Here is a 15,443-nt window from a genome sequence, read left to right as displayed (position 1 = left end):
ATTCGAGTGCTCGCATCAGGCCAAAATGGCGGAATAGTTGGCGTTATCTTAGTAGAACTTTCTATCGAAATAATGGCCCTTCCGCCGGCCAAGGAGGGTGAAAAGGGTTTAACACTTTGCCGTTTATCAGGTTGGTGCTTGAACGTTCATATCACTGTATACATGGATTCGCATGATCGAGCATTGACACACGAAAGTGAATACTCGTGTTCATCTGTGGGTTAACGGCATATTTCAGATGAGGAACACGTTAAAAAATTTTGCGCGATTTTGATCCCAGAATTATAATGCTAGGCTCAAGAAGTGATGAGCTTGATTACATATTTAATCTTACTTAATTTAAGAAAGAAAAATTCAGATATAGGAAATAACACATTCGTACGCATGTTAGAATGCTCTGTGAATATGCATGAGTCTTTCGGCTTCATGATCCGGAAGGTGAAATAGGGAAAAATTAAAAACTCGCCTTGAAACGTTCAAGTATCTGAGTTTTGTGTCCCTGTTTGGGAATAATTCAATTCAAAAGGACCTTGATTGCTTTTCTCACTCGTGAACAACTCAGTTATTTATTCTTTCACCCTAAAACTCCCAAGGTCTGATAGTTAATTCTCCCCGTTAGCTGCTACACAATTTCTTGAAAATTAGAAAGAAGAATTTGTTGTTAGATCAAGATTATCACTTGATAAGTTTTAGTTTTCTCATCACCTGTTTGCTGGATAATGTACATTCTATATGGATATTACTATAAGAAGAAGTTACTTGTTAATCACTTTTGGGAATTAAAGGGTTAATTTATAAAGTTATTTTTCCAAGTTTCTCATTTACTTAATTGGTAAACATCCAACTCAGAACTTTGTATCATATCTGACAGAGAAATTGGAGCAAGTTTTGTAGAACATCAGCCTTGTATCTGTGCTCTAATGAATCAAAGATGGGAAATTGTAGAAATAATTATGTTAACACAATTTTGATTAATCAGCCCTTTCACTCCCAAGACCTTATAAGTAATTCTCCAGATTGTCAGTCATACAATTTTTGAGATTTTATTTTGGAGAATTTGATATTGGATCAACTAATAATCCCATAATTGATATTTTCTTTTTTTTCAACACTTGTCAGCTTTATGTTGTATTAATTTATACTGTAAGGAGAAATTCTGTCATGGTCACTCATGGGAGTTTAAGAGTTAGCAAGGAAGGGGCACAGAATTTGAGTAAAGTGGTCACCGTAGTATTTTTTGTTTTCCATATGCAGCACCAATCTCTCTTCGATTTGAGCCTGTTGGTCGATGGTATGAAGCAAATATTCACCGCCGTCAGCATGGCTTGTCTTCGCATCACAGTAGCTCCAGTGCTAGTTCAAGTGCTGGCTCTGAGGCAGATTTTTCTTCAGATGAAGAAGATCATAATTTTCTCCTCACCTTAGATCCTACAGACTGTAAGGTAAAAGTTCAAAAAAGTCTTCCATTACAATAAGATTGTTTCTACATGAATATGTTTAGAAGTCTTTGCACTTCTTTGATTTTTTTCAAGGATGTTAAAGTTGAGGTTTTGTATTGATAAGTAAGTCTTATATGTAACTTGTAAATCTTTATGTCAGTTTCTATAATCATGTGATACACTCAGCCCTAGTCTTGTAAGAGCCTTGTCTGCCTTCATTTATTACAGGAACTGTATCTTTTAGCTATTGGCACGCATTTTAGAGCACACAATAAATTACATTGTACTTACAGCAGTTAAACCTCACTTGTCTTAGCACCAGGATCATTACAAGGTTTTAGGACTTGGCAAACTCAGACATAAGGCTACTGCTGCAGACATTAAGAAGGCATGTAAGTATCACTTTGAAGCAAAAAAGTGTACCTACTGTTGTCACATTATAACTAATGCATAGAAAAGGGAACTAAATGTATGTAGCTTACTAATTGCTCTTTGTATTTCAAAGAAAGTTAATTTTGGAACCCATAGTGCTGTAAACTGCATAATAGGGTGCAGCTTTTAAGTAACTCATTGCAGATGATGTCAAAATAAGGTAAGAACAAACATTGGGATATGAGGTGCTGCTAAGAGTTGCAGATGTTTTTACCCTATTTTGATTTCTTCTGCATTGTATTACTGTACACACCCACAGTAACAAGGAATCTAGGAGAATTAGTGATGAGATCTAAAAGGGGGGACTTCAAAGAGTTAAGATCAGGAACTAAACTATGCTGTACCTTCTTCCTATGTTGAATTCTGCTTGTTAGTCAGGAAGATGGTGCTTAAACATCATCCAGACAAGAAGACCAAAAAGGAAGAACCTTCTAAGAAGAACTTTTCTGATGAGGATCTGTTTGCATGCATCACTGCTGCAAATGATGTCCTAAGCAGCAAAGAGAAGCGGCGAGCTTATGATAGTGTGGATCCAATGTTTGATGATACCATCCCTTCAGTAAATGCCAACTCAAGAAGTAATTTTTTCGAAGTTTTTGGCCCAGTGTTTGAGAGAAATGCCAGGTAAAATTCTTAGCATTGTTGTATTTTCTTCTCTTGTCCATTGAAGTTGCATTTAGTTCCGCTTTTAATTTACATACACAGGAATAAAATTTTCTTCCAGCTCTAGATTAAGTAAACTGTAAGGTTTCTTCAGGCACAAATTTAAGTGCATCTTCAGGCATATATGCTCTCACAGAGGGCTTCTTGAACTACGAGTTATAGATGTGAATAATCTTGTGATTGCATTTTTTTTAAAATCAGAAAAGCTAGAGAGTGGCTGGATTTGAGCTTGTGTCCTTTGTGAAATTAAAATATTTGAACAGAGGTTTCTGTGTCCCAAAGTTGCATGTCAAGCACTTTGTTCTTTGCTTTTATTTTAAGTACGAGAATAAAATCGTTTCCTTGAAACTACAGATATAGATCTTTGGAAAGTTCTTTCATCTCCAGCCTAGATTCTCAATCCTTGATTCTCAATAGTTTCAAGGATCAAGGATCAAGTTTTGAGTCCAAACTGTCAAATCACTTTTGAGTGATGCTGTATGCTTGAAGTGTCAGCTGTTGATCAACAATTACTCTTCACCTTCCATTGTATGATTGAGTCTAACGTTCTCTGTTTTTTTGTTGCAGATGGTCCAAAGTTCAACCTGTCCCACCATTAGGAAATGTAAATTCAACGTTTGAAGAAGTCGATAATTTTTATAGCTTTTGGTAAGATTTTACTTGTGTTGTAGTCCTAGTATGAAATTTAAAAAGAAGGTGACTACATAAAAACCTAACTACAGAAAACCATGGATTGAGCAGAAGCAGTTTTAGATAGGTTCTCCCTTACCTATGATCCATTGACAGACAAATGTATTTTCATGTTTATCTACCAGGTATAATTTTGATTCATGGAGAGAATATTCTTACCTAGATGAAGAGGAGAAGGAGAAAGGGGAGAAGTAAGTTGTACATTTACATGATTTAAAAGAAAATTTTAGCCAATACGCATATGATTTCTTTTCATGCATTTCTTTTGAGAGTAGTTTTGAGAATATGGAATAAACAAAGATCTTTCTTCATTCACTTGGATGTTTATTTGGACACAATTCATTGACCAGCTCCCAGTTGGCTTATTAGCTCAGTTGGTAGAGCGCTGCACCGGTATCGCAGAGGTTGTGGGTTCAAATCCCGTATGGGCCCGAATAGTAGTGTTCTTAGCTGTGAGGATCCCTTAATTTCATCTCTACACCACAGTGCAAATATATGAATTTTCATATATCTAAAATCTTTAAAGATCTTTCCCTTTTTGATGGGTTAATTTGCTCTGTTACATCAACCTTTTACACCTGAACATCAGCATGCAAATTCTCCGTAGTTTTCTCTATACATTTCGTTAGGCATAATTAAGGAATTTGCAATGACCTTAACCCTCTAACCCTTGAGTGACCAGCATCTAAATTCTCCTCACAATATTACCATTGAGTCACACATTAATGTCATGAGAATAAAGAAAATGATCACTAACTAAAGAAACTCTTGATTGTTAGACAAATTCTCCTTGTCAGCACCTTAGTAAATGCATAGAGAACAGTGTGGAGAATATAGATACTGATGTTAAGGTATAAAGGGTAAATGTTTGATCAGGGGTGAAAAGAAAGAGAGAGTATAGTTGTAAGTCACCTTTAAGAATTAATGAGTGTTTTGTAGGACCAATTGTAGAAGACTTACAATGCATGTATGGATTAATAGCAAATTCAACTAAATTTTTACCTTTTTATACTTAAGGGCCAGCCATGGTAAAATGTTGGCACAGTTTTGGACAGTTTCCATAGTCATTTCACATGAAAATTTCATATACACTTGAAATGTGCCTCGCAAAAAGCGTATGAAAAGCATTTGATGAGTGTAAAAAAATCATCCCTTTGAAAGAGTGTCTTTACATGCTTTTCAACTACAGTAGATCTTGAAGCCATTTTGTGAAAATTGGACTCACGCATGCGCTAACGGCCTCGACAGCGATTTGTGACGTAAAATGAACGACCCCGAGCGCATAGCGTCTGAGTAATACCTAAAGAGTATTTGACGAACTAATGATCTGCAATTATCTAAAGTTGTGATAATGTTTGTTTACAGTCGTGATGAGAGGCGGTGGATTGAAAAACAAAACAAAGTTATGAGACAAAAGAGGAAGAAAGAAGAAGTTGCTCGAATAAGGACTTTAGTAGGTAAATGCTCACTATGGCAACCTTAATTATTCAATTAATTAATTTGTCATAAATTATGATGATTTAATTATCTTAGCACGGTTGGCATTTTAATGCAAAATTTGTCAAAAGTATACTTTTGACAAATTTTGCATTATATGTGAAGCGATGTGAAGCTCATTTAGATTTGGGGTGATATGCGAAAATTGTAGAAAAAGGATTAAGGTAGATGAGAAATTTGCGGAAATTAGGCGCGGCAAATACATTTTCATGTACATCTAATACTTTAAGTAATGCTTTCAACAAAATGCAGTTTTTAAGGCTAATTAGAATTTAACGTATAAACTCATGACACTTTTTTCTAGGTCTAAAATTCAACAATAAAATGTTTATTTTTCTACGAAAGCTTGATTAGTTCTCAAGCACAACATTCAAATAAAGAAAATGAAGAACGCAGTCACATTCACTGTTGTTATCAGAGAAGAACAGCTCATTGTCAAATAACTCTCATTTTGTGCTATTTTTAACGTATGCGTATTCCCTTTGTTGCAGATAACACTTACGCTTGCGATTTTAGAATAAAGAAATTCAAAGACGAAGAAAAAGAAAAGAAACTTGCCGAAAAGAGAGCGAAAGAAGAGGCGGCCCGGGCGGCTGCTGAAGAGAAAGAACGAGTCAGTGAAAGTTTTACTTCTTTCTTCTCTGTATTAGCACTTTTTGGTTCTTTAACAGTAATTTTCAATTGAGTTTAGAAAATACTCTTGTATTGCTTCGGTTTCGTTTTACTTCGCTCTGTGATTGGTCCAGAAATCTCGTGCCACCCTCTCAACCAATCAAATGCAAAACTGAAAACTAAACGCGATTTGGTCATCTGCGTTTTCCCGCGCTTCGGGCAACTTGCTCCTTGTAGTGAAGTTCTCATTGGCTCCCTTCGATGTTTGCTTTGTTCTGATTGGCTGTTAAGATTACTTTGGTTGTTTGTGTAGTGTGATCGTCCGGGTGTGTGTAGTTCTGAAAAGAACTGTTGTTGGTGACTGACGTTTCGACTATCTGTGCGATAGTCATCTTCAGAGTCAAGTGAGGAGTAGTTGTCAGTCGATGATGTTATAAGGTCTGGTCTGTTGAACGTGATTGGTCTGTTTAGCCGTGATGTGATTGGCTGGAAGACTCGTGTAGAGTTGTTAACAGTCATTGGTCGGTTTCGATCCGTCTGTTGTTTGTCGGTCTGTTGTCGCAGAAATTGTGATGCAAAACATCGAGGAACGCGCCCTTGCAACTTGCCGACAAACCATACCGCTTTGGTTACGCTACGTTGACGACACATTTACCGCCGTACACAAAGACGAAATTGACGCTTTTCACAATCACCTTAACGAACAAAACACCGACATTCAGTTTACCAGGGAGATCGAAGAAGACGGCAAGCTTCCTTTTCTCGACTGTTTGGTAAGCCGAAACAACAACGAACTACGAACAACAATATACAGAAAACCGACGCATACCGACAGACTTCTTGACGAATCATCCTACAACCCGACTTCCCACAAAGCTACGACTATCAAGACATTGACAAGACGAGCGCAACTTGTTTGCAACACACCGGACAGTTTATCTGACGAAAACAAGTACCTTGACTGCGTTTTTGACAAAAACAACTACAACACTGACTTCATTAGACGAAACACTCACAGAGTTACCGACACTACAGAAACTAACAGGGACTCCACATCTATCACGACTACAGCTGCTATACCCTACATCAAAGGCACTTCTGAGGCTATCGCGCGGATCCTACAACCTTACAACATTCGCGTAGCTCACAGGCCTATTGCTACTTTACGACATTTGCTGACCAACGTTAAAGACAAAGACGAACCCAACAACAGACAGGGAGCGATTTATAAGATCGAATGCTCCGACTGCCAGGCCTCCTACATTGGTGAGACTGGTAGAAACCTTAACACGCGACTAACTGAACACAAACGAGCAACTAGAAATGGCGATGCAAACAATCACATTTCTGAACATCACCGACAAACTAATCACAGAATCGACTGGGACTCTGCTAAATGCTTAACCTACAGTACAAACTATTTTCAACGACTGACTCTGGAAAGCTGGTTCACTAACTTAGAACAGACGCCTCTCAACAGATGTCAACAATTACCAGCACCTTACAAACGACTCATTAACGACGTGAACAAACCGACAAACAGACCGACAAACAACAGACGGATCGAAACCGACCAATGACTGTTAACAACTCTACACGAGTCTTCCAGCCAATCACATCACGGCTAAACAGACCAATCACGTTCAACAGACCAGACCTTATAACATCATCGACTGACAACTACTCCTCACTTGACTCTGAAGATGACTATCGCACAGATAGTCGAAACGTCAGTCACCAACAACAGTTCTTTTCAGAACTACACACACCCGGACGATCACACTACACAAACTACTGATACTCCTGGGTTCAAACCATTTACTTTACTACGTTCACTTGGACGACAGAGCGAACGACTTGCGAACAACTACATCAGTTACGCAATGATTGTCAGACGAATACGACAACAACTCTGGTTCAACCACCGCTGCAAAGACCTTGGTCTCGTTCCGGCCGGACTTCGACTTAGGTCCCCGTTGAACACACAAGAGGCCATCCAGATCGTCAAATCCACCTGCCGACGACTGGTCAAAGCGCGGATTAACGACTGTCACAGAAGACTCAACCACTACAATAACAAATTACAACAACTACTTGACAAACTGAAACAGCAGTTACCGACTACCTTACTCGACACAGTCACAGCTATTGCCGACAGAAGAGCCGACAAAACGAGTTACCAAGCTCGTGACAAACATCAACAAAACTGACGCGACTTCAACATAACAAAGACAAAAGACGACAAAGAACCGACGACAACTGGGTCAGGAACATCTCTTCCCGTCCCTTAGACAAGACTGAGACTCAAGTACTATCTTACGGACTGAAACACTCAGTGACGCCTAAACGTATACCGACCGAGTCTATTGTATCTAGTGTTGAGGCGGCTCTTTCTCGTCAACGAGACTTATCAGAACCTGCCAAGGACAACATCAGAAGTAGAATTGCTTCCACGATACAATCAGCCTCTATAACGGATAGCAACTTAACCAAAGACGAACAACAAGCACTGAAACGACTGAAAAACGACAAGAACATTGTTATACTACCAGCCGACAAAGGACGTGTTACTGTTGTTATGGACAAGACTGACTACCATGACAAAATGGACGCACTTGTTAACGACAAACAAACTTACGAATTACTTAAACGTGACCCGACGCCAGCACTACAACGCAAACTCAACAACAAACTACTTACGCTTAAAAAGACTAAAGCCTTTGACACTCAACGCTACTACCGGCTGAGGTGCTCTGTACCACAACCACCTAAACTTTACGGACTACCGAAACTACACAAACCTGGGATACCTATGCGACCTATAGTCTCATTCTGTGGGTCCCCGACGTACCAACTGTCGAAATACCTTACGACGATACTGCAACCACTGACTGACAAATCGAGACGTAAACTACAATCAACTGAGAACTTTATTGACGCTATCAAAGACGTACAGATACCTGACGACTACAAACTTGTGTCTTTTGATGTGAAATCACTGTTCACCAGTATTCCACTTCAATTGGCTCTACAGTGTACTGAAACCGCCATCCAACAGTCTACTGATGCACTACCATTACCGACAGAAGACATTATGGACCTACTTAACCTCTGCCTTACATCGACTTACTTTCAGTACAACGGGAAACACTACAAGCAGTTGCACGGAACAGCTATGGGGTCGCCGGTCTCCGTTGTTGTCGCAGAAATTGTGATGCAAAACATCGAGGAACGCGCCCTTGCAACTTGCCGACAAACCATACCGCTTTGGTTACGCTACGTTGACGACACATTTACCGCCGTACACAAAGACGAAATTGACGCTTTTCACAATCACCTTAACGAACAAAACACCGACATTCAGTTTACCAGGGAGATCGAAGAAGACGGCAAGCTTCCTTTTCTCGACTGTTTGGTAAGCCGAAACAACAACGAACTACGAACAACAATATACAGAAAACCGACGCATACCGACAGACTTCTTGACGAATCATCCTACAACCCGACTTCCCACAAAGCTACGACTATCAAGACATTGACAAGACGAGCGCAACTTGTTTGCAACACACCGGACAGTTTATCTGACGAAAACAAGTACCTTGACTGCGTTTTTGACAAAAACAACTACAACACTGACTTCATTAGACGAAACACTCACAGAGTTACCGACACTACAGAAACTAACAGGGACTCCACATCTATCACGACTACAGCTGCTATACCCTACATCAAAGGCACTTCTGAGGCTATCGCGCGGATCCTACAACCTTACAACATTCGCGTAGCTCACAGGCCTATTGCTACTTTACGACATTTGCTGACCAACGTTAAAGACAAAGACGAACCCAACAACAGACAGGGAGCGATTTATAAGATCGAATGCTCCGACTGCCAGGCCTCCTACATTGGTGAGACTGGTAGAAACCTTAACACGCGACTAACTGAACACAAACGAGCAACTAGAAATGGCGATGCAAACAATCACATTTCTGAACATCACCGACAAACTAATCACAGAATCGACTGGGACTCTGCTAAATGCTTAACCTACAGTACAAACTATTTTCAACGACTGACTCTGGAAAGCTGGTTCACTAACTTAGAACAGACGCCTCTCAACAGATGTCAACAATTACCAGCACCTTACAAACGACTCATTAACGACGTGAACAAACCGACAAACAGACCGACAAACAACAGACGGATCGAAACCGACCAATGACTGTTAACAACTCTACACGAGTCTTCCAGCCAATCACATCACGGCTAAACAGACCAATCACGTTCAACAGACCAGACCTTATAACATCATCGACTGACAACTACTCCTCACTTGACTCTGAAGATGACTATCGCACAGATAGTCGAAACGTCAGTCACCAACAACAGTTCTTTTCAGAACTACACACACCCGGACGATCACACTACACAAACTACTGATACTCCTGGGTTCAAACCATTTACTTTATTACTTTGGTTCTAGTTTTGTGAGACTCTGTCAAAAAGCGCTGGTTAAACTCGGGACTCAAGACAATGTCCTTTGTCTTTAGTTGTTAGCGTTGTCTTGCAGGTCTGTTGGTAATTTGCAGTTTTAGATCATTCCTTTTATGTTACCCTGCACTACACGCGTCCGATTTTTCATATTTATTTCATGTGAAATTTAAGAACATGCTTTGCTCACCGCTGACGTGCAGTTACTAATTCTTTGGCTCATCAGCAAAGACTTGAAGTCCTAGAAAATGAAAGGAAATTGAGAGAAAAAGAAGAGCAAGAAGCAAGAGAAAAGGTAAGAAAAATTCTCTTTTTATCTCCCAAACAAAATGGATACTACGATAGTAAGGTTCATGTTAAATAGTGTAGTTTCCAGGATTACTATTCATCTCTTGGAAGTGCAACAAGAGAGACCCTGGGAAGGACAACACTAAAAAGTTTATTGCCAAGGTCTGGTGAATGGGGGCATGGGGCAAGCGATACACTAGTTCCCATTCTTCTTTTCAAGTTCTAAAAGATTGAACGATCTGATGTTTCTCTTATTTTGCCTTTCATTCTATCTTAGGCGCAGGCAGCCAAAGTAGAGAAAACAAAAATGAAGAATTTAATGAAGAAGGAAAGAAAAACGATACGAGCTGTAATAAAGGTAGGGCTTCACCCTAAAGTTTTTCAGTTTTGCTTTCAGGTTGTTACGATGGCTGTTTGAATTTTGAAAAACGTGATAGCTCACTTGCAAAGCGCTGGACTGCCCTGCAGAAGGTCAGATCCAGGCCCCAGACCGGACCAACACTCATGGTCTTAAAATGACTAAGGAGAATGTGCTGCCTTTGCCATGACATTCATACATGGTTAGACATCCTAGTATTTTCGGATAAGGACGATCAACTGTCGGCCACTATTCCTGCATCTTTTCTGAACTACTCAGCAAGGGACGTCAAAGAATCCACTCGCACTTCTCGCAAAGAGAAGGGAACAAGCCAACCCTGTACCTTGACAAGTCAGGCCCCCATTTAAACCAGCTTTAAAGCTGAACTGGGCCAGCCTGTCTAGATATCGCAAATAAATAAATAAATAATTTTTTTGTTCTCTCTGTTCCTAGAATTATGATTATTTTGTTCAAGACGAAGAATCGAGAATACGTGAAATGGAAGTTATGGACAGACTACTTGAAGTTATTTCACTAGAAAGGTGAAACATTAGATGGAAGTTGTCCGTGACGATTTTTGTGTCTGTTCGTGACGTTAAACCTGTTATAACTTTCAGCTTTTCGCTTTTATAGCTTACAGTCCTTTAGAGAAGGCATCGAAAAGGCTCAGTCAAAGGACGAAGTAAAAGAAGTTTACGAGAAAGAGGTATGATCACGTACCCTTTGGCTTTTATTTTATATTTGCATCAGAAGGAGACTAAAGAGTTTACTACAGAGGTCTACTTTGTGTTGATTCACGTCCTAATTTGCTTTCACCCGTTACCATTGATCTTTATTTGAATGTCTTCTCAGATGGAACAAATGAGAGAAAAAATGAGACAAGAAGCTAATGCGGAAACAAAACAGAGCTCAAAGAACAAAGAAAACGATGAAATGGCCAGCGACGATTGGACAGAGGATCAAACTCAGCTTCTTATTAAAGCCGTCAATCTCTTTCCAGCGGGAACCGCCTCAAGGTATTATGAGAAAAGTCTAAACGTAACGTAGATATTGATTGCAGAAATGTAAAATGGTTTCCGTGTTTACATAGCCAGATGCTTCGCGTCGTAGTTTCCAGCTTATCTCGTGTTCTCCCAACCTCCCGCGCGTTTACATCAGGCTATGTAAATACGGAAACCATTTTACATTTCTTTTATAAAATAACCAATGAAAGAGGAACGAAAACCGTGAAACGAAACGAAACGAAACGAAAACCGTGTTTACATACGCTCAAGTAAAATGGTTTTATGGCCAATTAGAGCGCACGTACTATTTGAATTATTTTATAAAGAATAATTTTTAAATGAGTGTCGAAAGTAATCGGAGACTGCGTTGGTCTTGCTTTAACTCGCTCTGTGATTGGTGCAGAATACTCGCGCCACTCCGTCAACCAATCAGATGCAAAATTGACACCAATCACGACTTGGTCGCCCGCGTTTTCCCGCGCTTTAGGCAGTTTAGTTTTTATTTTGAGTTCTCATTGGCGCCCAAAAGCATTTCCTTTCCCTTGATTGGCTGTTGTGATTACTTTTGTTTTGTTTTACAACGCTCAAAAGTCCTGCAGCCAGGATACGAATATTTTTTGCGAATTTCATTGAACGCAAAGTTTCATGTAAGCAATTAAGTTGTGAATGCTTAAAATTTACGCGTTGTATTTAAAATAGTCAGAGGGAATCTGACTTTTTTGACTGTTTGTTCTTCTTTTTGTTCGCTATCAGGTGGAAAGTGATCGCAGATTATGTCAACATGCACGCTAAAACTGGAACCCTACGAGATTCCAAACACGTGATCAAAAAAGTGAAGAACTTACAGAAGCTAGGTTTGTAGCACTCAATTTATTCAGTTATTCATTTCTTTTGAGGTGAAACAGTTCTAACGCAGGAAATTTGGTTTTTATCAACTGAGTTTATGATCTAAATTGGCCTCGTCAAGACTCTAGAAAGGTGATGTTTTGATCTTTAGCTGTTCGTTAGCCCTCGCTTTCCGCTCAGACAACGAGCGTCAGCTTTTGAAACTCTGCCATTTAACATTGTAAACTCAGTTGATGAAACCAAATTAGCTTGCAATATCCCCAGTGACGCAACACAACAGTTTCTTCAGGAACTGACTCCCTCTAACCCAGGAAATGTTTTCCAACAGACCCAACGCTGAAACAGGAAGTGAATCGAAACGCATTCGCGAAATTTGACAAAGATCACCATCATGGAAAAGCTTCTGCATCGGCGGAGTCTAATCTAACAGTGAGATACGATGGTTAGTGGTTGATCTTTAAAATAATTACCGATTTCCCTTTTAACGACTTGAATTACGAATTGCTAGCTTATGCATCTGATTGTTGATGTTACACAAAGATAGTTACACAATAAAATTAAGACATGTTTGTCACGCCGGATAATTACGAGTTATAAGCCTCACTCGCGCAGTTTAAAGAAGCTATGTTACTTTAGGTCACGTTATGGAAGCAATATTTCATACTTGGTCACGCAGGTCACGCCATGAAAGCATAGTATCATACTAGGTCACGCAGTTAAAGGATAACGCTTGATAAATATGTGTCAGTCATTTAACGCTTGGTCTTTGCAGGTCACTCACCTTTTGTTTTGAAACTATTACGGATTCCAACTGTCATCATCACACCAAAACAATCCTATTTTCTGATTTTCTCTTTATCAACTAATCAGATTCGACCTGGTCATTCGCGTTTTTCCACGCTTTAGGCAGCTGCGTTTTCCCGCGCTTTAGGCAGGCGCGTTTTCCAGCGCTTTAGGCAGGCGCGTTTTCCAGCGCTTTAGGCAGGCCTTTTCCTCATCTTTAAGTTCTCGTTGGCTCTTTTTGATATATTCTTTTGTTCCAATGAGCTGTTGTTATCTAGTTTGCTTTTCCTTTCACTCTCAAATGTTACAGTGACACTCATGTTCATGATTTTTTCCCTTCTCATGTTCAAGCAAGCCAATCTGGTGACGCTGCTCAGCAAACGTCTGCATGGACCTCGGAGGAGCAACGAGTAAGATTTTTTAAAAGAACGAAAACAATAATTTTCAGTCCCTTGTGGTTCAAAGTATGCTTATAGCTATTTCCAGTTAGATTTGAAGCTAAATTTTTGTCCTGAAATTTTTATGGTTTTGATCTTTTGACGCTCAGTGAAAAATTTCCCAGATAAAAATCGAATCCTTGTTAATTATAGTAACATTTTTGTTTTGCAAATCTATTTTCCAGCTTTTGGAGAATGCTCTGCGTACATACCCCACTAGCACACCAGAAAGATGGGAAAGAATCGCTGAAGCGGTCCCTGGACGAACGAAAAAGGAATGCATGAAAAGATACAAGGTCTGGCTCATCAAAAATACAATTTTGTCTATTCACGTGTTTAGAAACGTTCGTTCTTTCGAATCAATCGTGTAGGGTTCGATGTAAGTTCTTTGAACAAAGTATTGCAATGGGCGAATCACACCAGGGCAAGTAAAACTAAGCAAAGCGCAGGATTTCACCGCGTGTGGTCAAACGTGACCGACACAAAGCGCGGGAATTCAGCGCGTGTGGTCAAGTAGCGATTGGTTAAGGCTCTTTATGTTCTTCATCTGATTGGTTTAAAAGTAGTGCCAATTTTGTAAGCCAATCACATAGAATCAAATCAATTTGCTGTTCTTGAAGCTGTACTCGAAAAAATCCAGTATTCTCTTTGACTTTATCTTTCGGTCTATGAAATTAATTCTTGTTTTATGGTCTCTAATTTAACTGCTCAGTGCAGTTGGAACACAATTGTCGTTTAAGCTAACTTTTTATTTCACTGCACCCTTGTAGTCTACTTTTTATGCAATCAGGACCTATTAATGCTTCTCTGGACATGCTATTTAGTACATTAGAGAGTAGACTACGAGACGTCCCTAATTTTCGGGGAAGTCGGTCGCGGGAGTCAAAAAAACTAGCGAAAATAAAACGCGCGGAACTCTGGGAGTGCACCTCGTTCTCAGATTTCTACGCGGCGCACTAGACCCATGTGTTTTTTTTTTCGACTCGCGCCGCTGACTTCGCCGAAAGGAAGAACTGCTCGTCTAATCAAAGAGTGATTATATGTTTGTATATAATTGTTTGTTTGTCTTTTGCTAACTTGTAGGACCTGGTTGAGATGGTAAAAGCCAAGAAAGCAGCTCAAAGCAAAGGAAAAGCCGCGTAACACCAACTATGAGAATCAAGCTGCCAAATAATTAGTTCTTACTGTATATTAAGAAACTGCTGAACTCCTCCTGGCTCCACAGTCCTAAAACTGCTTTGATATATGGAAACTGGTCTCTCTTTTCCATTTATATCCTCTTGTAAATAAAGCAATTGATTTTCTCAGTTAACGTGTGAGTTTGGTTTACGTATGGAATTAAATTTTTAGCTTCGCACTGGTTTGAAACAATTATGGACCAGTCATTATTTCATTATTTATCGGGGGGAGGGGGAGGAAGGATTTGTGGGGGATCACATGGTTTTCAGGTAAAACGAGGGGGGAATCAGTCTTCGGTAACATAGTTTAAACAGGGGGGCTATAGACAATTGATTGCCGATTAACTGCCAACAAAGCGAGTATCATAAGATTATTACAGAGCCTTATTGGGGGATCAGGTAAATTTTATCGTTATAGAACCAAAATAATCGGACCATCCCCACCCCCCCCCCCACCCCACCCCACCCTCTCAAGCCGGCGATACATGGTGATGTATTCCTTCCTGTTGGAAGGGCTGAAGCTTCCAGCTTTGCATTTCCAACAGGCCTTTGTAATCTTTGTAGGAGTCCTGTGGTTTGAAATGGTTTGAGTAATTTGAATTTTCTCAGTCTCTCTTGATGTAAGGATGTACATTTGTTAGTTTAACAACCTTTCTACTCCTAGCAGAGGCTGAAATAACAATCTTTAAAAAACTCGAAATTCCAATTTGAAAACTCTAGGAAAA

The 15,443-nt window shown here is 39.6% G+C and overlaps 1 protein-coding gene across 1 annotated transcript; it reads left to right on the top strand.

Moving 5' to 3' along the window:
• Positions 1-15: 15 nt before the first annotated feature.
• LOC131786737 (dnaJ homolog subfamily C member 2) lies at positions 16-14,847 on the top strand. Its single transcript, XM_059103797.2, has 18 exons — positions 16-130; positions 1,255-1,442; positions 1,756-1,831; positions 2,246-2,495; positions 3,102-3,182; positions 3,350-3,415; positions 4,590-4,681; positions 5,213-5,334; positions 10,051-10,119; positions 10,390-10,470; positions 10,924-11,012; positions 11,104-11,176; positions 11,323-11,486; positions 12,228-12,328; positions 12,649-12,762; positions 13,455-13,513; positions 13,726-13,836; positions 14,624-14,847. Exons 1-18 carry the CDS (start codon positions 73-75, stop codon positions 14,681-14,683), a joined length of 1,854 nt encoding a protein of 617 aa, XP_058959780.2. The 5' UTR covers positions 16-72; the 3' UTR covers positions 14,684-14,847.
• Positions 14,848-15,443: the final 596 nt, after the last annotated feature.

The sequence above is a fragment of the Pocillopora verrucosa genome, chromosome 11 (assembly GCF_036669915.1).
Source record: "Pocillopora verrucosa isolate sample1 chromosome 11, ASM3666991v2, whole genome shotgun sequence".
Taxonomy (NCBI): domain Eukaryota; kingdom Metazoa; phylum Cnidaria; class Anthozoa; order Scleractinia; family Pocilloporidae; genus Pocillopora; species Pocillopora verrucosa.
This window is presented reverse-complemented; position numbering and strand designations above follow the sequence as displayed.